Source organism: Natator depressus, chromosome 21 (genome assembly GCF_965152275.1).
Source record: "Natator depressus isolate rNatDep1 chromosome 21, rNatDep2.hap1, whole genome shotgun sequence".
Taxonomy (NCBI): Eukaryota; Metazoa; Chordata; order Testudines; family Cheloniidae; genus Natator; species Natator depressus.
In genome coordinates this window covers 8,895,245-8,920,520 of record NC_134254.1, presented here as the reverse complement: position 1 = coordinate 8,920,520, position 25,276 = coordinate 8,895,245, and the positions used below count along the sequence as shown (strand labels likewise).

The following is a 25,276-nucleotide window of genomic DNA, read 5'->3' as shown; positions in this document are numbered from 1 at the left end:
TCACCCAGTCATTCCTGAATCAATTCCAGTGTCTGGATCAAACCGCCAGCGTGTAACCCTGTTCTGAGCCCATCGTACCTACTTCTGGCAGATAGCCTGGGGTGGGAGGTGTCTGTCTCCCCGCTTTCCCCACCCCACTTTCTTTTTAAACTCACTTTGTCAACACTTGAAGAACTTTTCATGCCAATCAAGTCTTATGGAATTGCTTCCTCCATAGTCTCTTTTCCTAACTGCAGAGGGGTAAATTGACCTAAGAGCAGTGCCATACTTCGCACCAGGTTACATGTATGATCACCTTGATATCTGTGTGAACAGGGGGCGGTGCAGAACAGCAAGGAGAAGGAAGACTCTCAAGCTTAGCTGTGCAAGCAGCAGCCCTTACTCTCCACCCCCGAAGATTGTGACTGTTCTCAGCAGAGGTCTGTGCTACGTGGCCCACATCCTGGTCTCTGGATTGTCATTGACAAAGGGCAAATATAAAGATCAGCCCACTCAAGGGGAACTTTATCACCAAGGGCCTAGATAAACAGTGGAAACTGCTCACCCCATGGGCCAAAATTACAGAAAAGCAAATAGAACGTGGGTGGGAAAGGGGCATGGAATAAACCCTGTTCCCCCACCACACAAACTCAGATCTGATTTGGTCTTGCAGAATGTTCCTTTCTCCTTCAAGCTTCATAAAAAGAGGGCAAGAGGCCAGGTGCCTGGTTGTATCAGCTAAATTTATTTATTTATTTATCCGCTGATTTATTGCCAACACTAGAAATGTAAGAATTGCTACACTGGTTCAGAGCAATGATCTATCTAAGTCCAGGATCCTGTGGCCATCATTAGCAGATGCTTCATGGGATACTGCAGTGAACATCATAGTGGACAATTATGGAGTAACCTGCTCCTAAAGAAACTTTATTCCTGACCCTAGGCAGTAGTGGTTGACCTATGCCCTGAAGCATGAAGGTTTATAGTCCTCATACATTTTCTATCGTGTCTGAACCAAACATTGATGTTCTCATTATTGATTTAAATATCTACTCATCTGACATCCTACCAGATTTTTTAGGTTCAGCGATCTTTTGTGGCAGAGACCCATACTTTAATTACATACGGTGTAAAAAATGTATTTTCGTCTCAGTTCTAAAATGCACTGCCTTTCAGTTTCATTGGATATCGATTTGGTTTTGTCTTAAGAAAGAGGTTACTAGGGTACATAGGAGCACCTGAGACGACGCCTCGATTGCATTCATTATTTCATATTCCTCTCTCATGACCCCTTTTATCCAACTCCTCTCCAAAACAGTCCCTGCTCTCTCTTCACACCAATGCCTTTCCAGGACTCATCATTCTATCACCCAGCTCTGCCCCTCTCTCCTTCCACTAACATGCTTTTTGGAGACGGAGAGACCAGAACGGAACAAATCAGTGAACTTCAGAGCCATCTAGGCCATTTGGCTACACAGCACTCACTCATTTCAATGAGCGGAGGGCGGATGAATCATAGTCAGCTTTGACAATCTCAGCCAGAATCCCAGGTGCGGGTGTAGTGTTAATTGAGAAATCGGCATAACTCCACAGCACTATTTTCAATCTCTATCTTTAGAACACATTGTTTCGTTTTCTGCCCACTACTACACACCAAGCCAGGGTTTTCATCAAGTTGTCCACTGTAACACCGGGGTCTTTTCCTTGCCTTATTTCCATCACTTTAGAACCTAGTAAGCTGAATTTTATCTGCCATCATTAGTTCTTTGCCAACTTCTCTGGTCTTAACTAACCTAAATAATCATTGTGTCTGCAAATGTTGCCACTGCTTCGTTCATCCCATCCCATCCCATCTCATTAATATAATAAACACTAGCCTTAGCGTAGACTTTTGCGGCACACTGCAGTGTTAATCTTTCGACAGGTTGAAAATTGGCCATTGACTCCTCTTTCTTTTCTGTCTCTTAGCCAGTTTCTGATCCATGAAAGAATTTTCTCTCTCCCTCCTGTGATCGTTCAGTTTTCTTAAGAACTTCTTTGTGAGGGACTTTGCCAAAGGCTTTTTGAAAGCCCAGATAAGTTCCATCAACCAGTCCTACTTATTCACTAGTTGGTCAAACAAGCTCAAAAAATTCCAGTAGATTAGAGAAGCATGATTTTCCCTAACTGGAACTGTCCCCAAGTCTCGTGATATTTGGTGGTTTCCTTAAAGGTCACACCACTGAGATCAAGGGACTCTCAGATTTCATTAAAAATATATATTTATAGCGCTCATGTTTGCAGAGAAACCCAGAAAGCACAACCCCTAAAGGCTCACACATCCGAAAGCACAAAGAAAGTCCCCCAAATACTTGTTATTTTTTAAAAAGTTTAAGATTTTAAGCCAATCTCAGGATTTTTGGGGGGTCTGATGTGATTTTCAAATGCTTGAGATTGGCAATGCTGCTACTGCCTGCAGTTTGATCTATTCTGGTACATTTCACAGCTGATAAGTTCAAACGGGAGCCTTCTATTAAGGGATAGCTCAAAGCTAAATAGATTGTAGCTAGTCAGCACTTTGGGACCTCTAGTCTCTTCCTCCATCTCCTCCCATTGTCCTTTTTATGCTTTGCTCAAGGGTGCCCCTTTGTGCTTGGCACAGCCCCTAAAATCCCACCAGGCAAAGAGCTCCCCACAAATAACTTGAAACACACCTCTCTTGCAGTGCCCCTTCACTTCCTTTTGTTGGAACCAGTGGGCTCTGTATTGTATTATCCAGGTTAGATTTAAGCTCTTTTGGGCAGGAATAGTCATTCATATTCCACAAAGCACCTTCTATAAACAATGAGAGATTTTCAAGAGCACACATGGCAGGCAGGTGCTTCAATTCCGTTTTTCCTTTGAAAGTCTCCCCCAACACAGCGAATAACCAGGCAGAGGCCATTGCTGGAGGCAGGATACATGGAGCAATGGGCTGATCTCACATGGAAAAGCTTATGTTCCATTGCTCGGGAAAGGCACAGGGCTGGAACAGCAGGTGGTCAGAATTGAAGCGCATTGGGGTAACGGTTTGTGGGGAGCCCAGGACTGGTAAAACAGAGCGTAGTGCAGGTCAGGACTAGGGGGCATTGGCACAGCTGGTCACGAGATCAGGAACAGAATAGCAAGTAGTGCTGCAGGCCAGGATTGCCGGATACCGGCAGAGCTAGAGGTGGCGTCCAGGACTGACACAGCAGAGGCTACAGGAGGTTGGGATAGAGGCGCGTTGGCAGAACCGTGGGGGGAGGCCAAGACTGGCATAGCAGGTTAGGATTCGGAGCACCGGCAGAGTTGCATGAAGGAAAGCGCCTACTTACGCTAGGATTGATTCTGGCCAGCACGCCGGGTCTCCAACTTAAACGAGCAACTAAAATTCATCTTTAAACTGGACAATTCTCTATTTAACACCAAACAAGTCACACCCTCCACCAGATAGTCGTCAGATTCCATTTATTCTGTATACATTCTTAGTGCACATTAGAATAAGACAGGAGCGCTCCTCAGCTCACACAGCACTAAGGCTCTTTGCCTTGAAGGTTACACCTGGATGAAATATAAACAGGGACTGAATGGATATCCATAGTAATAACCCATAGAAATAATTACACAGAAAGACCAATCTCTATGGACAGAGCAGCTTTGAATCCCTGGTGACCAGAGCCCTGAAGTGCCTTTGCTTTTCCGCCACGTCAGAAATATTTAGTATCAAAGACACCAGTACAAATAACAATAAGGAGAATCACACAGGATAAGAGCTTGAGGTTAACACAGATGTGCCTGGGCCTTTTGACTTTAGTCACACACACAAAGGAAGGAAACAAATAGGATCCCCTCTTTAGAACCGGCGTGTTCCCCACACTCACTGCCTGGCTTTCATTTCCTAACCTCCAGCCTACCCTATCCCTTAACTTCTTCCCATTTGGTCCTGTTTGGTAGCAGGAGTCCACTCCCCTTCAGCTACCTACACACAACACTCAGCTTCAGATGAGCCAAGCATGGTGGGAAGACAAACTCTGCAGACAGACAGGCTGCAAGGGTGCCATAACAGGTGAACTGAGATTACTACTAAGCAATTGATGAATGATACTGCACGGTAAGGGTGAAGTCAGATGGGGTTGGATAGCATCATGCCTACGGAAAATGGGAAGTGGCTGCGGAGATGACTAAGAGACCTTATGTTAATAATACCTAGCTCTTGTATATCACTTTTAATCCACAGATCTTGAAGTGCTTTACAAAGGAGATCACTATCATTATGCTCATTTCACAGATGGGGAAACTGAGGCATGGGGAGGGGACGTGATTTGCCCACTGTCATCCAGCAGCAAAGCTGAGAATAGAACCCAAGCCTCCTAAGGCCTAGCCAGTGGGCCACACTACACAGAGGGATAAACAAACAACTGACTGCTCGAGACACACATACCCTCACCTGTCCTAGTGTGAGGCACAGGGGTCTCTGGTGTTAGAGGTATAGAAACACTCCCCTCCTAGTGTGGGAGGAGGAAGATTCTGAGGGTTAGAGGTATTTAGATGGCCACTTCCCACTGGAGGTAAAGACAGCAACAGCTGGGAATTTTTTCCAGTGGACACAGTGGCTTACATAATAATACTTCGTATTTGTGTAATTTTTTTTGTGTTCAAACCACTTTGTAAACATCAATTAATCCTCACAATACCCTTGTAAGGCAGGTAACTATTACTAGCATTCAGACCAAAGGCGTTACAGTTCCTCTCCATTCCTAGAGAGAAAAGTAGGCATCTAGACTGTATAAAACAAGCTAGAAATAGACACGGTCCTTAAGATGAGACCGATTCCCTGGCAATCACATAAATAGATGGCGAGGGAGAGGGAGTCCAACTGCCTAACTTCAAAACCCAAAGAAAAAACACTTCAAAGGTTAAGCTACTCAAAAACCTAAAGAAATCTCCTCGTGCCGAAAGCCTCCTGAGGACACATGGTCTTTTCCATGTTATCAGCCCCACACAGAACAGATCAGTGCAGGGACGATCCCCGAGGAAGCCCTCCATCCACAGGACAAGCCTTAAGAGATGATGTGCTCCTCATCATGGAGCCAATTCAGTTCGGGGGCTAATTCCTTTTTGTGTTAGCACATGCGAGGTCTCTGGGGCAGGTACTCATCCGTTTACGATGCTGAGCTCCTTGTGTCCAGCGGTGTGCCATGAGCCAGATATATAATGCTTTGGAGAACACCTTTGACTCTGAGACCAAGAAGGTTTATGAAGGCCACTACAAAAGATGAAACATTCTGGTTTTTGCCTACGTTGTATTAGCTGAGGTGGTCACAGCATGTTTGGAGTGGGGACATTGGGATGTGGATGATGGTTCCTAATTTAACCCACATCCAAGATACAGGTGCACAGGCACTTGTATAGTCCAATAATCTGTTCCTTGCAAGGCTCACGGCAAGATGTGCAAGGAAAAGAAAGGCAACCATTAAAAGAACACGATATGGAGGAAAATATAGTCTTATGGAATGAGATGTCCTGTTTTCTTGTCATGAACTAGAAGGTTTCTAACAATGATAATTGGGGCCAAATTCATCTCCTGTGTGACCCCACTGAAGTCAGTGGAGTTACAGCAGGACTGAATTTGCTCCACAGATTACCTCCTCAGGGCAGGGATCTGTGTCTTATTTTAGATCTGTAACAGTGCCGGGAATACCTATGGTGCTCCATAAATATAAATAATTCCAGACCAAAAGAGAATCATAGGATAAGAGATTCCAACAGAATTACCACTGGATTACAGGCTACCTACCATCCATTATCCAAAGCAACTTCTAATCAAACAGATCAAGGAACTTGATGGTGAGAAAAAGTCAAATAAAAAAGGTCCAAGCCTGTTCAACCTGCCACTGAAAACTCCCATCTTCTACCTGAGAATGTCCCACATCAGACCACTAGAGGAAGCTATGAGGCTGGATAACACCACACCACACTTATTAACATGGAAACCTCATCAGCAGGGGCTTCCCTTCTGTTTCTGGTCCCAGAAGCTCTCATGCAGCAGAGCTCACACTGTGCTCCGTGAAGTGTCCTCCTGGCTGTCAAAAATGAGGCAACAGGATGGAGACTGGGACAGGACCTTGTCCATGGAAGGAGATCTCACCCTTATGAAGCTGCCAGAGAATGAAAGAGCAGTGGAGCTATTGGTCTAATACATTCCTGGCTAACTCAAGTCAGGTGACCATGGCTGTGTCTCCCCCAAGCCTATGAGATGACTAACTGCCTTGAGAAGCCTTTATCCATTCACAGTGTGGCCAACTGGTTCTCCCACTTTGCCTACACAGATTCTCTCTCCATCCCCGGAAGTCTTCCCACCCAGCTCAAAAGCTGAACTCGACCTTCTGTGCTATGGAGACATGGTTCCAATGAGCATTAAATTGTAAATTCAATTCTACTCAGCCATCCCCTAGAGCCAATCTGCCCCTGGTACTTCTCTCTTGAACCTCTTCATGAGATCGGCTGCTTCTCATGAACAAAGTCAAACATTGCACTCCTCTTACACAGGGATGCCATAAGGAACGGAGAATTCGAGAGACAGTAAATCAAGACACAGCCAGACTGCAATTTGTAAAATCAAACTCCAAATCAAACCACAAATGTACTAAATCAGAACCACCCAGGATGGAATCAGAGGCTTCTTTTCTCACCTCAGTGATGAGAGAACTTCTAGCTACTTCATCTCCCCCACTTAGCAGGTGCATCATCCATTATCAACCACTATAAACTGGATTATGGCTTTGATAAGGCAACCAACTCAAAGTGTCAGAATCTTTATGTACTTATATGGCCTTCATCGCCACAGTACCCCAATCACAAGTGCCTTACAACACCCCTGTGAGATAGGGAAGTATTATCCCCCTTCACAGATGGGAAACTGAGGCACAGGGTAGCGTGACTTGCCCAGGGTCATCCAGGAAGTCGGTGACACTAGACTATCTGAATGGCATTCCAGACCGGGGCATATTAGGGGCTTCAGCCTGTGTGGGTGCACTGGGGGGAAGCCCCACAGAGCCGTGTTGTTAACAAACAGCGCCTTGAAGAGACCAGTCTGATTGATTCCAGCCTCTTGGCTCATTTAGAGTTTTGGAAATACTCATTCAGGTATACTGTTCCCCACAACTCCCCCACTCTAGAGAGAGAACACTATGACAGCAAACTCTATAACATGGCCCCAGGCCTCACCTATTACATTACACCTGATTTGACTTTTCCCAAGACAGGTAAACTGTACAGATCTGTACTCAGATACAGTTTTACCTGTACAGATGAGTGGCTTTGGATACACTTAAAGGAACCCAATGTTTCTGTCAAAAGGCAATGAAAGGCCCCTTCCCTTTCCATGGGAAAGGACAGGGTCTGAGATATCTTATTCCAATGCCAGGAACCATACTGATCTTGGGTGTAACCCTACCAAAGCTAAAGAGGCTGCAACAGGAGGAATTTGGTCCAATGGTCAAGGAGTCCTTTTCTGCTATTGCCGTAGTGTCAAGAGTCCTTTGTGATCTTGAGGTAGTTCTAGCCAATAGCAAGTAGCAGGCCCACATGGGGCAGAATGAGGAAATTTACCTTTTTGTCTGGGACTAGATTAGCTTTGCTGTTAAACCTCCTAGGCCCTGATCCTACAAAGCAATGAGACTCAATGGGAGAGGAGGATGCTCAGTGATTCATAGGCTTAGGCCCCACATCACCTGATGTCACTTCCCATGATTTACTGAAAGAAAGAAAATGGCACAAGCCTTATAAGTGCCTTAGCACCAGATCCCATCTGCCAAATGAGTGAGTGCATGACAAATAGCTTACAGGATCTTCTTTCTTATCTCAATCCTTCTCACCCTTCCCTCTTAGCCTTTCATCTCCATCAGGAGATGATCTTGAAGTCCTAGGATTGCCACCACCAGCCACTCCCAATTTTAATATATTACATGTTCTTAAAGAGAGGCACACTTTCTAAATCTTATCAGAGTCACCAACAAATACAGGAAACTTCACAACGGAGTGGAGCTACCACAATACAACAGGGATGATGGCTCCTGTCACATACTGGTTTTTCCTCTCTCCCCCTTACTCTCAAAGGTGCTGAGACTGTCCACAGTATGACTTACACCATGCTAGTAAGAGCTCCTCTTCAACGTGGGTGTTGCTAGGACTGTTTCCTAGGCCAATGTGGACAGTGACTTTTCCATTTCACCTGCACTACAAATACAGCTGTAAACAGGGCATCAAACACAGGCTAAAGCCTCAGACATTTCCCATCTGCATTACAAGACCAACTCTGCTCTAACTGTGTGGGCGACAGGCATGTTGTAACCAGATCCCCTGATACTGTCATGGTGTAGATGGACGCAATGTCCGAGAACTATGTTATAAAATCATGCTACATACAACAACGGAGAGCTAGCCAGCTGGGGTATCCTGTGGGTGCTTCTGAGCATGAACTAACCAACCTAGTTCTCAGAAAACTATTGCTGATCAGAGGAATTGTGATAGGGCCCTGCTAAAGATGCTTCTTAGCATAACAGTAACGTGGACAAGGCCTGAAAGTCTGCAGTTCACGCAGGCTAAGCAAAATCCAGGACAGAGGGAAGTCAGAGAACATGCTGTTTCTTTTATCCCAATGTTAAGAGCACTCATCTAGCAGCAGGCAACCACTTTCTACTTCGTGGTCATTTGTGATCAACATTATTTGTACACAGCCCCGCTAATCACTTTTTAAAATCCACGTTAGATGTGGTGAAATAAAAACGTTTTATCCTCTCCATTAACTGAATAAACCTGTTAGATCAATACATTTGCTACAGACCAATGAGGAAGTGATCAAGGTATTAGAGGACTTGATTTACTGCTGTGGATGTGTGCCAGGCTCCCTACATACCTAATCATAACAACACTAAGCTAGATAGTTCATCACGCCAAATGCTAGCAACGAACTCCGAGAATAGACTCTGATCCGGGCTGCAAGTGAATGGAATGGAAGGTCTCAGCAGGCTTCAGTGAGTGCTGGATTGGTCCAATAAAGCACTGTAACAGGTAACATTTGCCCATAAAAGGGCAATTCAAAGCCCACCAAAGACAGTGGGAGTCTTTCCATTGACTTCAGTGGACTTTGGACCAGGGCCTACATGAAGACAGATAAAACTTGGCATGGTCAAAGTGGGATGAAATTCATGCTCCAAGATTTGACCGTGAAGGGGTCCATGAGTGCATCTGCAGCATCCGCTGCCATGTAATTCTAACACATTCGTATTGTGACATTTAAAGACATTCTGTCAAGATCAAGCACACATTTAACAAAACCTATATCCTGACTTGTTTTACAAATAATTTTTTTTTTGCCTGGATGTTTTGCACATCTCTCAGCTGGGTGAGCAAAACTAGACAAGTCAATTTAAATTCAGCAGTTAGTCAGTTTCAGCTAAAGATTCTCAGGCATTCTCCAGCGCTGTAATGTCTGAGATGCAAAAGCTGCAGTGGAGGGTGATATTTAAACCTTTAAAAAAAGTCTCTTAATTGAGATTTTTCATGAAAATATTTTTATACAGTTACTTAAAAAAAAAATTCTTCCTCACCCCTAATGAAACCTAAGTTTGGGGCATAAATTACTTGACAGTTTCCTTATAAATAAAGTCAGTTCATATATTAAAAATAATTAGCTTCTGTTATAGAACAAAAAAAAGAGATGGAGGGAAGCATGGAAGACAAGAGGTCAAAGGCTTGCCAAAACTCACTCACTTCTGAAAGTGGTGGTGGTGGTGTTTGCTATTTGTAATGCAGACACCAAGCCAATGAGAAGAATCATAACACTACAAATGATAGGGAGTTCCTGACCTGAGAGTAAAGAGATTATATGGATATCCATCAGTTTTACTTATTTGTAGCGCTGTGGCTACATTCCTTGCCATTGCTCCTAGAAGGCTCACTTTTCAAGGCAGCACCTCAGCACCAAAAAGAAGCTGGGTCTGTTAGCGCTGGAAAGAATCTCAGTAATCGACAGATTATGTTTGTGACCTCCAGGGCTGAGATATGAGCAGATGATCCCGCTTTTCCCTTTCACCAACTCTAGTCTGCTAACATACCAATGGCAAAGACATCATAGGAAGGTTTGGATGGCTCTGTTTGCCAACCCCGAGAGAGCTTTCAGAAAATTGGATGGCATGATTCAGATCCTGTGGAAGAGGGTGAGGAAGTTTCAAAGCGATAAGGCAGAAGTTAATATAATTCCAAGAGCTCTTTTATGTCTCTCAGAAATGAGAGGGAATAGCAAAGTGGAACCAGTGAATGCCTCATGCTGCAGAGATTGGTGTGGCCTGTAGCAAGTGAAACCATATACAGAATGTTATCACTGGACCATCCCACAGTGGAAGAGAAGTAGAATGTCATGCACAAGTTTGTTTGGTTTTTTTACAGAAGGGCCTGATGGTTCACATCAAATTCAGCCCTGGGGTAACTGGTTACAACCACTCAAAGCCAATGGAGTTATAGTAAAGCTCAGTTTAGTACTTTGAGCCTACAATACAAGGAAACGAGCCATGCATTTAGCCAAAACACTAGTCAATTATTTCACATGGACTCAGCGAGGTGGTGTGGGAGTAGGCAACGCTCCTTAGATAGGACTCCAAGCTTGGCTGCCTCGCAGTTATGCTCACACTTCCACGTGTTCTGCACTCACTCCCACCAGTGCATTCCAGGTAACTGAGCTTTGAGTCACAGCTACTCCTTCCCCATTTGTGTTCCACAAAGCATCTGGATGTAATACATCACTCTTTTCACCATATCTCCTCTGCCCCCGCCCCAAAAAAGGAGTTGAACACCAAGCAGATCCATTGCATGATGCCACTGGCTTGGCACTTTTAACTTTGATGCAAAAGAACGTTCACAAAATAAAATAAATAGATAGAAAAATAAAACAAATAAATAAACGGGCAGCTTGAAAACATTTCTGAATATCTACAAAAAAAGACAGACAGAGACGTACACACCAAGGGCTCCCTGATCCCAAACCTCAAACTCCACTTGCATTCCCCGTCTTTCCCCCTGCTCCTATGGTTTTTTTTTAAAACGCTCCCAATACGCTCTCCACCCCTCTGCGGTCTTCTCTGCACCGGCTGCTGACATGGAGGCCATGAAAGCAGGGGGATTGACCCTGGTCCATGAATGACCTGTTCACGTTTATACTCTGCTTGGTGCCATTTCGAATGCTGGCCCCCCACAAAATAACTAAAGTAAAATAAATAAATAAATAAATAAATAAACAAACGTTTTCTGCTGCTCTGCAAGGCTTTAAAAACAAACGACACAGGAGGAACGGAGAGACGGGGAGAGGCAGGCAGACATTTGTAAAGTCTGCGTGATGGAGCTATCCCAGGATGCTGTATTGAGCAATAAGGTTAATGGGGCATCAGGGCAATAGAGAACAAAAGTCACGCTACACGATACACTGAAAGGCAGGTACGAAAGCCACAATGCAGCTCTTGCACTCAGTGTGTCCCTTACACAGGCAAGTCGGTGCTGTTATGCCGAGTTTTCCTTGAAGTCCCATCGTCTCTGGGCAGCGCTCTCTGCAAGTTGGACATGGCTGCTGTCTTTTTAAGGTCAATGACCGCGTAGGAGTCCATCCTGCTGGCCGGGTGGGTGGCAGAAAGCGGGGCGCAGGGCACCTGGTGGCTCTGGCGCCCCTTGTGGGGGTCAGCCTCCAGCTCTACCTGGATGTAGTTGAGCTGCCGCTGTTGCTCCGGGCCGGGCTGGCGGAAGTCGAAGCTGAAGACGCTGGGCGTGCAGTTGTGGCGGTGCTGCAAGAAGCCATCCCGACGCAGGCCGCTGCGCAGTGCAGCGTTTTCCGAGTTCAGGTAGTTTTGCAGGGGGTCGTCTTCGTCCGGCTCGGGGTAGCCATTCGGAGAAGGAGTCAGCACATCCCCAGAGTCCTCGTCCTGCTGCAGCGGCTGGCACTCCCACACAGGAGGCAAGGAAGGCAGGTTCTCGTAGTGCAGCAGGGGCGCCCTGCGGTGAGAGCAGCTGTTTAAGCCCTGGTCCTCCCGGGTGAGTTTCAAGCGCCCGCCACGCCGGAGAGACGCGCCCCCAGCAGGCAGCAGGCCGTTCACATTCTCGTACACACACCTGGGCACGAGGCACTCATCCTTGCACTCGTTGTTGTTGTTAGGGGCGCAGATGTGTCCACCGCACTCCCGATGGTAACGGCAGGAGCTGTCACGTTTCACCATGTGCCTGTGAACTGGGGCAGGGCCCAGCACAAACTTCACCTCCCCTGGCTGCAGGAAGACCTGGGGGTTTCGGTCCTCCAGAGAGCAGCTGTGGTTCCCATGCAGGAAAGGAGGGTGGACTTCAGGCAGCGAATGCATGCAGTGCCGGCCTCTTATCTCCTCTTCACCATTGGTTGTGTTCACATAGGTGTGGGACTGCAGGGAAAGAAGATGCATTTTAGAGGCAGAGGGTGATGCTGGGGAGGGCGACAATGATAGGAAGAGATCAGAGCCAAAAATACAGGGGGTGGAGGTGGGATTGAGTGTAAATACAGCTGATAATGTGAGTGAGGAGACTGAGGGGTCTGGCAGCTGATAAACTGGCGGGGCAGGGGGGCGAGGAGGAGGAGTCTTGAAAAAACTTGGAGGGACAGTGTGCCGAGAAAGTGGGGAGTGAAACTTGACTGAAAGGGATGCAGCTTTGATAAAATTATGTTTACACATCAACTGTTGCAAACCAAACACCCAGCACCTGGAGACAGGAATGAGTTTTGTTTTCTCTCGTGGATGTGAATTTAGTTTCTAAGGGGCAGGATGAGCAGCAACTTATCAGATTTCAATTGTATTCCCCCTCACATTGCTCATCTAGAAACTGCCCTGAAGAACTGCAGTTATAAAGGGGAAATAATATGGCTCTAAAGCTTCCCCGTTAGTCTGGCCTGATTCGGTTCTGCTCCTCGCTCCCATAAGTCCCCAGCTTCTCCCTTACGATCAGAGCCACTATTCATCAGGGAGCGACGTGTGGCTCTCCAGGGTCAGAGGCCAGATCTGCGCTAGAAGTGCTTTGCTGGTATAGTTATACTGGCATATTACACCACCAAAGCGCTCCTAGTGTAGATGTAGCTTATACCAGCAAAACTGTGCTTTTGCCAGTAAAGCTTATTCTAGCCCCCCCACCCCCCACCCCCCGCCCCGCCAAAATGAGCTATACCAGCAAAATTGCAGTTTTGCCAATACAACTACATCTAGAGTAGGGGCTTCTGCCAGTACAGCTTTGTCCGCCACGGATCACGCGTCATCACACCCCGACTGACACAGCCGTGGTGGCAAAAGTTTGCAGCACAGACTTGCCCTCCCATAGGCTCCTTTCAACATGAGCAGCTTGTGCACATGAGATGGTTTAAAACAAAATATCGAGGATACGTTTTTAAACAGATCCCAAGTTGAGTTCAAACTCTGATGTGGAGCATGTGAATTTCCATCTACCCAAGGTGAGGTATCTTCTTGAGTGGGCTATATAAAGTATCCTAGGACACAGCAATGACATGAGGAAGGAGCCCACACCTGCCTAGGTTTGCGTGACTCTGAAGCAGCACCTATCAGACAATGATGGAGACAAGACACTGGGTCTAATGGACTGAGCTGGTAGGATAAATCCATGAGCCTAAACACAGAGAACGAAGATCAGCTGCCCCGGCAGTGTAGTGGAAGCACACCACCATGCAAGAATCTGAGTCTCGGTGTCCAGCCTAGCGTTTAGCTTGGGGCTGGCAGAGACGTGGAAGCAGCACATACAGTCTCAGGAGGGAATTGCATGCTGCTGTCAAACAAGGGGCAGATCATTACTGATCGACCCGGGAAGCTACACCCAGCTCTCAATGCGAGCAGCTGTTTTAGCCAGTAGTCACGGGGGTGCAAATTTGCAACAGTGAAACTAAGTAAAACAGCCAAGAACGAGCAACTGACAAGGTAAGAGGGTCCCTGGGCTTCCTTAGCATCGAGCAGATGTTTGAGCCTGGCACCCCACAAGAATCCTAGAAGAGAAGGGGCAGACATGCTACGAGTTCCCTGCAGCAATGGAAATCGGGAGACCTGGGCTTACCTGCTCATCCGGCCCAATGAGGCCGTGTGTGGAGTCCTCCCCAATAGAGGAGTGTCTCAAGCTGTTCATGGAAGGGTGTCGGGCTGTGGAGTAGGATGGGGTTTCCCCAGGGAAGCTGTGGAATCCGTTGGGGAACCCTGGAACAGTGTATCCCAGAGCTGGAGGGAGAATTCAGAGAGACGTGCTTTAGAGGCAGAGTATCACACTGGCCCTGCGTACAGATGCAGCTGCATCTGCGCCATGGGACAGCTTCTCAAAGGGCCTTATTAAACAGGCGTGCTGGAAAGGCAGAGCCTGCTTGGCTGGGGAAGGCTCCTACCATGTGTACACCTGTTGTAAATATACAGGCTAGGTCCCCTGGGTTAAATTTACCAGCACTTAAGTCACGCCTATGAAAGTGGGAAACAAACACACATTCTTCTAGTTGAGGTTCCCCTCAGGAGCCCTCTGTTCCCTAAAGAGGCCACTTGGCAGGGCTTCTCCTGGAATCCGACTGGAGTCGGAGAACAAGCTTGATATTTGCAGTTTTTGTTCCCATTTCCTTGGGAACAAGGTATCACATCTGCAAATGAGTGGGGCTTTAAGCATGCTGCACAGAACATATGTGGACTCGAGGACCCAGCTCAGAGGCCAGACAGATCACACCAGCTGCTTAGGGGAACGTAGCCTGGGCTTGAAGACCAGCACCCAACACAGAGATAAACTTGGAGAAACTTCCTCTACCCCTCCATTCCCCTGGACCTAGCACTCTGGAAGCCTTACTGTTGGGTGTCTGGGGTGTCCGGGATAGCTCCAGCTCAGAGGAGTGACCGCCCCTAGTCATGATGACTGGCTCCTCCACCACATTGATACTATTACACTGCATCAGGTCCTGCAGCAGGTTAAAGATCTCCTCCGCCCTTGAACACTTGAAGGCAAATATCCCTGTGCATATACAAAGAAGGGGGGTGGGGAGAGAGAAGTACAATCTTAGTTTAATCAGAATGTAGTCTCATCCTTGGAAAGCAACAAAACCTAAAATCTGATTGAAAAAGGTTTCTGTTTAACACAACACAATTAACCTGGGGAACTCACTGTCACAGGATAAGGTCACAAGCTTGGCAGGATTCAAAAAGAGATTAGACATTATATAGGTAAGGAGAATATTCACCCTTCCATTAGATAGTACACAAATATGTAAGAGGTATAAACCCTCATGCTTCAGGGTACAAACCAAATACTAAATGTCCGGGGTTAGGAAGAAATTTCCTCTATACACCGGTTGTTACACAATTGCTCGTCATGAAGCTTCTTCAATTTTCCTCTAAAGCTCATGGTGGGAGCCAATATTTCAAACAGGATACTAAATTAAATTGACAACTCCTCTGACCTTGTTGGGCAAGTCCTGTATTTCTCTACACACAAATTTATGATTTACAAGGAAATATTTTGTAAGATATTGTCAATATTAAAACACCCCCTGAGGTGATATTTCTGTATAGTGTATCCTGTTGTTACATCACTAGAAACCTAACAGCACAGTTGCTACTGATCAATTAACTGGTGCATCTAATGCCACCTTCACATTAGTTAACTCATCTGGAGATAAGAATGGTATACTGGGTCACAGATGAGGCTCTTCACCTGTAATTTCCATTCTTTTCATTTTACCTGGGGCCTGATCCAACTCCCACTGTCAATGAAGTCTAATGGGAACTGGATTGGGCACCTGGAATGTAGGTGGAAGAGACGGGCAACTGCACCCCACTTTTAAAATGTATCAGATGACACGGTGGCTCCCCAGATAAATAGTTTGACCAATAGCCAGCATGCGCAGAACTAACCAATCACATGCTGGTGCGCACACACATGAATGCACAAAAGCCATAGCAACAAGGACAACAGCATGGCAACAACTGCTGCTACTCTGAAGAAAAATTTGAAAAAATATTCTTGCCAGAAAATATATGCAGCCGTCTTATTCACTGGGTCTAGGGAGGAATGATCCAAACAAAATCAATTAAGTGCAAAAGTCTCCTATGAGAAGGAAAAGAACCAGAGGAAATGTACGCAGATCAAAACAGTATGGCTTCCATACAATTTATCTTTGCATATAGAGGACATGGATGACTTAGCCTGTGCCCTCTGAAAGCTCTCTTTGTAGGTGAAGAGTGAATGTCTCTACCCTAGCTGTGCTATCTAGAGCTCCGTAGAAAACCCGAGTAAATGTAACAGCATTCCAACGACTGATCGGAATCCTGCAAAAGGGAAAGTAGACACACACAAAAAGACACAGGTCCCACCCTGCTGGCAACCAATAAGCATGCAATTCCACTAAAGGCAAATCCTGTTTATCTAAATATTATAAAAGAGTAGCACACAGCATTGTAAATGCACACAGTACTTTATAAACAGACGCAGAACAGTGATGTGGACTTTATTCAGATATCGGAGGACTTTTCAACACACATTATGCTAATTGGGGGACATAACCGGATTTTTTTTTCTTTTGCTGTGTGCCAAGAATATGCTCATATCTTTACAAGTAATATACAGATAGCCCTTATGCCAAGAAACTTACAGTTTAACAGGCAGCATGGTATAGTGGGAATCAGAAAACACAGGCTCTATTCCCAGCTCTGCCACTGACTGAATGGTGTGTTCTTGGGTGAGTCATGCCATCTCTATGCCTCAGTTTCCCCACATGTAAAAAATGGGGCACTTTTGGAACTACCCTCCCCCCACCTGGCAAAGTGCTGCGGGATCAATGGATAAAAAGCAGTAAAAGTAGCAGTACTGCTAAACAAGGCAGATAGAAAAGACAGGATACACTGGAAAGACCAGAACAGAGGAGGACAGGATTTTTTAAAAACTAACATTGACTCACTTTTTTGGGTCATTGTGCAACAAGCAAGCCTTTTAGAAGGGACCTAAATGAAGACAGAGCAGAGGCTTGGCAGACAGTAGTACAGAGGACATAGATGATGACATGCATGCAAAAGCAAATATCTGAAGTTGAAATATGCTAGGAAACCAGAGCCAACAGCCTCACCCTTGCAAAAAGCACCTTGTGGGACCTTGGTTTCACATCCCATAGAAAGGTGGCATTTCTAGCACCTCATAGAATCATAGAATATCAGGGTTGGAAGGGACCTCAGGAGGTCATCTAGTCCAACCCCCTGCTCAAAGCAGGATCAATCCCCAACTAAATCATCCCAGCCAGGGCTTTGTCAAGCCTGACCTCCTCAGTGCCAACGTAGAAGAGTAAGCCTACAGAATCACTAACTTCTTCCTGGGTTTTCTTTAATGGTCTCTGATCCAATTGAAACCCCACTCCAAAACTGCTTACCTTAAGGTACAATGAGAGCCAATTCTAGATGTGTTTCTCAATAGCCTAGTTACTTTAAGTATATAAATATAAACAAGAGAGCCACAATAGGCCACAAGAGTGATAGCACATGATGTCTCTGCCCTCAAACACAAGCTTCCAACATTAATGTCTTAACTGGGAGTATTAAATGCACATGCAAACACACTACAGTACCCTAAGGGCGTCCTATCGCTTGTGCGCGTGAAGCAGGGTATAAAGCCGGTTTCCGAGACGTGATAAGCAGGGGAGAAATCAGCACCAAGCAGTTACAGCACTCTGCAACTGAAAGCTTTAGACAGGTTTGTTCCCCCAAAAGACATGACACCTTGTCCGGTCTGGCAGCGGCGTCCGCTCTCGAAGGAGAAGAGGTTGGAGTCATAGCCATAGCGGCGCAGGCAAAGGTACGGCCACCGGACAGCATCGCGCTTGTGTGTGTGCAAGATGAGCTCCATCTGCGTTAGCTCCATAATCCCAGATCCCAGAGCGTTACCCTCATCATCCACGTTTGTTACCTGCAGGGGCACCAAAGCTCACATCAGGAGGCTCACACAAGGAGATGTGACAGATGTAAGTTTGCCTGGAAGCTACTGGAGCCCCAGCTCTCTCTCCCTTGACTCATTAACATGCCTTGCTCTCGGATGATAGGGGGAGGTCATTTGGGTGTGAATTCATTGCTGGTGAAAGATGCCACCTTGACAGCCCTGAAGACTGCAGCCCCACGCCAGCTCAGCTAATGTGCCTCAACACAGGCATTGGGGGAGCGGGGGGGGGAGGACACCCTTGAGAGGGAAGAGGAGAGTTCAGTCTCTCTCCAGTTCTTGGCCTCTCTGCTAAGACTGTCAAATGGTTCAACCACGGCCAGTTGTGCTGGTGCTTTTACAACCTGGAGACCTGTTTACAGCCAATTAGGCTGAAATGCACTCACTCATTTCACACGAGCCACCACATAGCTACCATATGGTGGTAACTTTTGATGCCCACTCACTTGGGCCCAATTTGAAAGGTTGCACAACACATGAGCCATCCAATTTTCCCTTCCCATTGCATCTGTTTCTTCTCTGGCACGGGGAGATTGAATCTCGATGCCAATGCAAATCCTTCTACACGACAGAGGACGGAACCAGCAAGCAGGGGATTCCCTGCTTAAAAATCAGCAACACTGATATATAGAAGAATTCCATATAGAAGAATTCCCCCATAAGAGAAGGGGCTTTAATGTGTAGGTTCCATGACATTTGGATTGTACTTTGCAGGCCTTGATTCCCAGTGGCTGCTGACAATTGCAGAGCTCTCCCTCTAGGATAAAGGGTATTACCTTAAATTTGGAGGGGTGGTTGTTCGGGACACTGTCTCTGCACAGGTAGCTGTAGCAGCTCCCCATGACGTTAGCATACCAGGTGAGCCCTAGAGGGATGGTGGGGGAGGAAAAAAACAGAGGATAAGGGCACAATTTCATTTGTGTTTTTGATCCATAATTATCGTTTCATCCCAACCAATGACCCAAGCTTTTGAAGTGGTGGAGCAAAGGCTGGGATGGCTCAGCGGAGCCCTGTAAGTGTCCTGGAAGTTAAATGCCTTCAATGAAGGAGGGAGTGGGTATGCATGCCAGGGTGCAATGCCACACGCAGGCCACACAGTGCACATACGCATCACCCAGTGATTTTTCTAAGGGTACGTCTTCACTACCCGCCGGATCGATCTATCGGGGATTGATTTACCGCATCTCATCTAGACGCGATAAATCAATCCCTGAATCGACACCTGTACTCCACCTCGGCAGGAGGAGTAAGCAGAGTCGACGACCAGGTAAGTCGAACTAAGATACTTCGACTTCAGCTACGCGACTAGCTGGACCTAATAGAAAAATATTTGGCCTAATAGAAAAATATTTTCATAGTTATGCACCGATGGAGCAACTAACAGCGAATGTGACACAATGGGGCTACAGCAGCTGTTCATAAAACAAAGTTACTCTGGAGTTTTGGCACCAACTACCCTTCTTACGACTAACCACAACGAGGAAGAATCACTTAGGCACTAGCCAGCTCCACACTAGGAGTGTTTCACCAGTATAGCTCTCCCCGGAGGGAGCAGCAAAGCACTCCTTGTGTGGAAACAGCTTGTATAAGCGAAAGCACAATCTTGCCACGATAACTGTGTCTAGGCTAGAGATCACAACCCTGACCAACAAAGCCATGCCAGCAAGAGTTTGTAATGTAGACCAGTGGTTCTCAACCATTTTGGGGCTCAGGACCAATTTGTAAATGTTTATGGCTCGTTGTGACTCAGTAAATAGCCTGGGGTGGAGGCCCTGAGGGGTTTCGGTCAGGTCCTGCCCAGCACTCACCCCACAGCGACGGCTCCTGCAGCTGCTGTGCTGTGGGGCTAGCTGGGCTTGGTTCTCAGCTCCGGATATTGCAACCTCCAGGGTTGCAGCGCCACTCAGGTTTGGCCCCGCCCCCCTGACTTGACCAAATTTGGGTGAGCGGAGTTGTGACCTGACTCATGGGGTTGCAGTGCCTGTCACTCAAATTTGTCCTATCCAGACTCCCGTCATCATAATGGCTGGGCCAACCCTGAGTGGCTGTAGTGTCTGGAGCAGGGAGGCAAGCCCAGCCAGACCTGCGGGACAGGAGCCAAAGGAGCTGCCATGCAACCCTTTGAAACATTCTGGCGACTCAATTTTGGGTCTCGACCCCCAGGTTGAGAAACGCTGATGTAGACCTAGCCCTAGTGCAGTGCCTTTGAGATAATCCGTGAGGACAGAAGAAAGTTTGTAACTCTTTAGTCCCACTTGATTCTTACCCAGTTGAGGCCATTAGGTGGTTTTTGAGGGCGGGGAGGGATTCCCACTTTATTCCCACAGTCCTCTGCTGAGTGTCATGGTAACCCGGATGTCAAGAAGTCACCTAGAGTTCCGTGGAAACTGTGCCATGTTTCACCTGACAAGAATACAATCAAAGAGATTGGCAGAGAAAAGACAGACAGAGAGCTAGATTTTTATCATCTCTCTATTAATCTTTCTAAAAAGTTAAGAAAAACATAAATTAAAGCAACAATTTATAAGCGTAAGTTTATGTAACACATTGCATGGACAAATCCAGTGGAGACCCAGGACCAAATCCAGCGGGGACCTGACAAATAAAACACACTTTGGGGGTAAATTAGAACGTAGGTGTAAACAGACTAATCCAAAACTCACTGGGTGAGCAAAATGAGATGTACGTCAGCAGGAAATGCAACTAGCAGTTGCTTACTTCCTCCTATTCGCTGCTTTTTTCCCCACATCCCTCTCTTGCTTTGTAAATTACACTCCCTTTGCCTGTTCAGCACCAGGTACCCTACTTTGCCACTTACATCCATTTTCCACCCAACAAATGTCGCTATTGAATTTGGCACAGACATTCACGGGAGTTGCACCACACCACTTACAGCAGAACGAACAAGGCGTGCCAAGCATTTTCAAAGACACACCAAATGTGCGTGCAGCTATTAAGGAATTAGCTCAGCACCATTCATAAATGAAGTGGGGCTGGAAACGCAGACAGGCAAATAAAATTTCAGACAAAGAACACAAGCAACTTTCTTTTCACTGGGCAATACTGATCTCCAGAAATAAGACAAATTTTATCTTTTAATTATGGGATCCTGATCCATTACTGGGCCTCTGAGCACTACTTCAATATAAACAGATTATAATACTAGTAATTAGCATCCAAGATACTAAAAATCACATGTATCTGCTGCTACATAACGGTCAGACTTGATTCTGCTCTTTTTTTCTCCTTCCTTATCCATACCTGGGTATCTCTCCATCACACCTCTGAAACACTGCCTCTGCCTGCCACTGCCCCAATCCTACCTCTGATGAATCCTCATCCAGATCTTAAGCCTGATCTACACTTAAAACTTAAGTTGACATAGCTACAGCACTGACACCCCTAAGCTCTGCAGTTCTACTGACCTAAACCCCCAGTGTAGATGCGGAAGAATTCTTCTGTCGACCTAGCTACTATTACTCAAGGAGGTGGAGTTACTACAGGGACGGAAAAAACCCTTCTGTCACCACAGCGTACATCTATGCTCCAGGATTGCAGCAGTATAGCTGCAGCACCAGTGATGCCACTGTAGAGTAGACAAGCCTTAAGTCTACTCTCAACTTCATTCTTGCAATGACCTTCTCAATGGCTTTTCTTTGTCCCAGCTCCCACAACTCTAGAAAATGCAATATTCTTCAGCCTGCCTTCTTACAACCAATACAATCACATCATCCTCAACCCTGAATAACTCCATAGGTTCATGACACAGTTCAAAATTGGCCTCCTTGTTTGTAAAACCCTCCACGAACTTGCTCCAGCAGACCTCACAGACTTTGACCACTTAATCTAGCATCAGCCTCCTCTCTGCCTTTCAACTAATCTGGTCACTGCTGGCACAAGTAGCCTTCTCTTCTACAACTCCTGCCATTATCAACATCCTCTCCCACCCCCTACCCACACACACCTTATCAATTCTCCATCCTATTTTAAATCTCAGTAGAAAACTTCAACTTTTTCCTTTGCCTCTTTGCTTCTCTCTCCCTCTATGAGTATTTCTGTCACTCAGTTCTTTGGCTCTGTAAAACGTTTGGGATAGAGAGTTATGGCTTCCACTGAAAGGCTGTAAGGCTCAGAACTGAGAAACTGAGATGATAAAACTACCCATGTTACGATCTTTGCAGATTTCCTAGTCAACTAGTCATTGCAGACAATGCCTTGCTGCTGACCATTCTAGCTGTATCCATTTGATGCAGATACCTAGATTCTTAAGACTATATCTTCAACGAGCAATCCTTTGAAAACATGCCGTTTTCTGACTATGCTACACATCCAGAGCATAACCTAGCTGACCGAAACAACTTATCTGCAACTGAAAAAACCCACAAGCCAGTATATCCAAGTGGGACATTTTTAGGAAATGCTTCATATTGACCACAACATATTTTAAACATCACTTTCTACAAGACAGTGGAAAGAACTCAAGAACCCTCCTTATTTACTGTCTGCCTATATACTGTACACACACAAGTGCTTCAAAGCTCTTTCTGAGCGTCCATCATCCAGCTCCCTTTGCCCACACCAGCTGCTCCAGCCATCTGCTAAAATCCCCCATAGCCTATACACAAGCGAAGCAAAATGCTGCTATCCTTTGTTAAAGACCCAGACGTCAGTTGTGTCTTTGGCATATAAATATCTACAATACCATTTCTCATGGTTTCTTGCTCACCATGCTTAATTGGCTGTGCTTTCCAGGGGAAATGAAACCAGCTAGCACTCCTAGCCCTATGCACACCTGTGACTGCCTGGGTCAGTGACAAGTGTCCCTACACTGTAGCTGGAAATGTGCCTCCCAGCCAAGCTCTGCTTGAGTTACCATGCTAAAGGTAGCAGGATGGACAGTTAGCCACCCCAGCTCGTACCCACAGGGTCGGGAGGATTTGGACGCAGGTAGCTACCCAGAATTGCTGCCTGTGCAAAAAATTCGCACTGCTATTTTTAGCACACTAGCTCAGCCGGGAGGCGCTCTCCCAGCTACATACCCTAAGGGGAGAACTGCCTACAGCCAAGGGATGGGAGTATTCTCAAAAAGATACAAGGTTCCAAGGTTGTCAAAACGCCCAAGGCAGGATTTATATCATTTTCCATCTTATTGTGAGAGAGAGATTCTGAAATCACAGCTGGCAAATTTTCTTGTGATACTCCTGTCACCTTATTAACAAAGGTGGAGATTTTCAAAAGCACAAAATGGGGACTGGGCACCTAACTCCCATTAACTTTCCATGGAAGTTGGATGCTTAACTCCTGCTTGTACCTTAGAAAATATCCTCTAAGCATTTTTTAAAAACTAAGGAAAGGAAAGGAAAGTCATCCACATACAAAACTCCATCCTCTCTGTAATCCTCCCCAGCTCATATCTCGGTTCTTCTTATTGAGTGTCCCAGTGCATAGCTCAACTCTTCGATTCCCTTTGGTGTGAATTTGGTGGTCAGCTCAAAACTGTGACAGCACCAAACACCCTCCAGCACTATAATTCACAATAGTGCCATCACCTCCTATTCTTGTAATCTCTTCCTGTGTTTTTAATATTTATGTTTTTGAGAAACGTGGGTTGAAAACAATCATGTGAAATGATGACATAGCTCCTTTTCCTGGGAGGGTGGCAGATGAGAAATAATTTAATCTTCATTTTAGAATGACACTTTTTCAAGTTTTACACAACGATGACAATTTTAGGCAGAGGCCTATAATTTCTCCAAGGAGCTTACAAATAAAAATGCACTTCTAACTCAAATGAGTTGACATGTACTGTGTATTGCACCTGCAATGCTAATCTATTGCACGGCTTTGTTCTGTTTCCAAAATTATTATAGACCCTATGTTTATGTGCAACACACAGGTGGAGAGCTCCGGTCACTCCTCATTAGGAGCAGTGGATGAATAAGGCTAAATTGAAAGCTTTTGGTTTGCAAGCCGATTGACAGCCAGCATTGAACATGTGAGCGAATACCCTTCCAATTGGCACAACACTACCAGCAGAGACCATGTTAAGACCGATACCAGCCCTGGAGCAAAATGTTAATAAGACACAGGCTTTCAGGAGTCTTTAACCCCTATTTATTGTGTCTTCAAATCCCAATCTGGAGATTGCCCACTCTGTGGGTATGTCTACATTGCAACCAGGAGGCGCGATTGCAGCATGCGTAGGCATAGCCGAGCTAGCTTTGAAAATAGCCGTGTAGCTGCAGGGGCATAGGCTAGCCGCCAGGCAGGATCATATGCAGGCAGCTAGCCCATGCTGCCTCACCTACACCACTATTTTGAGTAAGCTGGCTTGAGCAAAGCTAGCTCAAGCATCCCAACACATGCTGCAATCTTGCCTGCCTACTGCAGCGTGGATGAAGCCTGCGTGAAATGCAATGCCTAATCCAGCCATTTGTATCTGGAAACAAGGCGCATATCACTCCCAAGCTCAAAAATTTTCACTGCTTTTCTATCCATTAGAATTCAGATCCAAACCTCCCGGTGAGTCTTCATGCTCCTCCATGGACTCCCCCAAAATTGAATTCATCTCTAATTGACAGTTTTCTTCCGCTCTCTAAATATCTCACATTTGTGTCCAACATTCCCCGTCTCTCCAGTGCCGGGGGTGTCGGGGCAGGAGGTGCTAAGGGGTCAGAGGGAGGGGATAACGGGGTGTCGGGGCAGGAGGTGCTGGGGGGGGTCCGGAGAAGGGATAACGGGGCTCAGTGCTGGGGGGTCAGTGCAGAGGGTGCTGGGGGTCAGGGGAAGGGATAACAGGGGGTCAGGGCAGGGGGTGCTGGGAGGCCGGGGGAAGAGATAATGGGTGTCAGTGCTGGGGAGGGGATAACGGGGGGTCGGCACTGGGAGGGTCAGGGCAGGAGGTGCTAGGGGGAGGGGATAACGGGGAGTCAGCGCTGGGGGTGGGGAAGTGGGTGCTGGGGAGGGGATAACGGGGGGTCAGCGCTGGGGGGAGATAACGGGGGTCGGTGCTGGGGGAGGGTCGGGGCAGGAGGTGCTGGGGGGGTCGGGGCCCGGGGGGGCAGGGGCGGTCCCATAGGGGTGGCGGGTCCCAGGTGCTCCCGGGGGGAAGGTGCCGGGTAGCGGGCGGGGCGGGCGGGGGGGCCGGGAGGGGTCCCCGAGGGGCGGGGGGGCCCTGAGAAGGGGGCCGGGGGTCTCTGTACCTGCGGCGCTGCCCGGCCTCTGCCGTGCGGGCGCTGAGGGCCGGGCCCGTCCCGCCGGCCGGCGCCGTGGGCCCCCGTTCGGGCTC

General features: G+C 46.7%; 1 protein-coding gene across 2 annotated transcripts; it reads right to left on the bottom strand.

Annotated features, from left to right (window-relative positions):
* Window positions 1-3,421: 3,421 nt before the first annotated feature.
* Window positions 3,422-25,276, bottom strand: FRS3 (fibroblast growth factor receptor substrate 3). Of its 2 annotated transcripts, XM_074935874.1 has the most exons (8): window positions 25,191-25,276; window positions 20,255-20,391; window positions 18,765-18,853; window positions 17,775-17,961; window positions 14,863-15,024; window positions 14,101-14,258; window positions 12,136-12,434; window positions 3,422-12,018 (listed from the first exon to the last, which is right to left on the bottom strand). In XM_074935874.1, the coding sequence occupies exons 3-8, from the start codon at window positions 18,828-18,830 to the stop codon at window positions 11,511-11,513; spliced, it is 1,380 nt and encodes a 459-aa protein (XP_074791975.1). In that variant the 5' UTR covers window positions 18,831-18,853; window positions 20,255-20,391; window positions 25,191-25,276; the 3' UTR covers window positions 3,422-11,510. The 2 variants fall into 2 exon arrangements, with proteins under 2 accessions (XP_074791975.1, XP_074791973.1); XM_074935872.1 differs by having other exon boundaries at window positions 3,422-12,434.

What these genes read in the sequence shown, in the direction of transcription:
- FRS3 (XM_074935872.1), bottom strand. Translation starts at nt 18,830, where the DNA reads ATGGGGAGCTGCTACAGCTACCTGTGCAGAGACAGTGTCCCGAACAAC. An exon ending in CCGCTGCCAGACCGGACAAG is followed by an intron (nt 15,025 to 17,774) that starts GTGTCATGTCTT and finishes GTATATGCACAG; the next exon opens with GGATATTTGCCTTCAAGTGT. An exon ending in TCATTGGGCCGGATGAGCAG is followed by an intron (nt 12,435 to 14,100) that starts GTAAGCCCAGGT and finishes CTTTCCCTGCAG; the next exon opens with TCCCACACCTATGTGAACAC.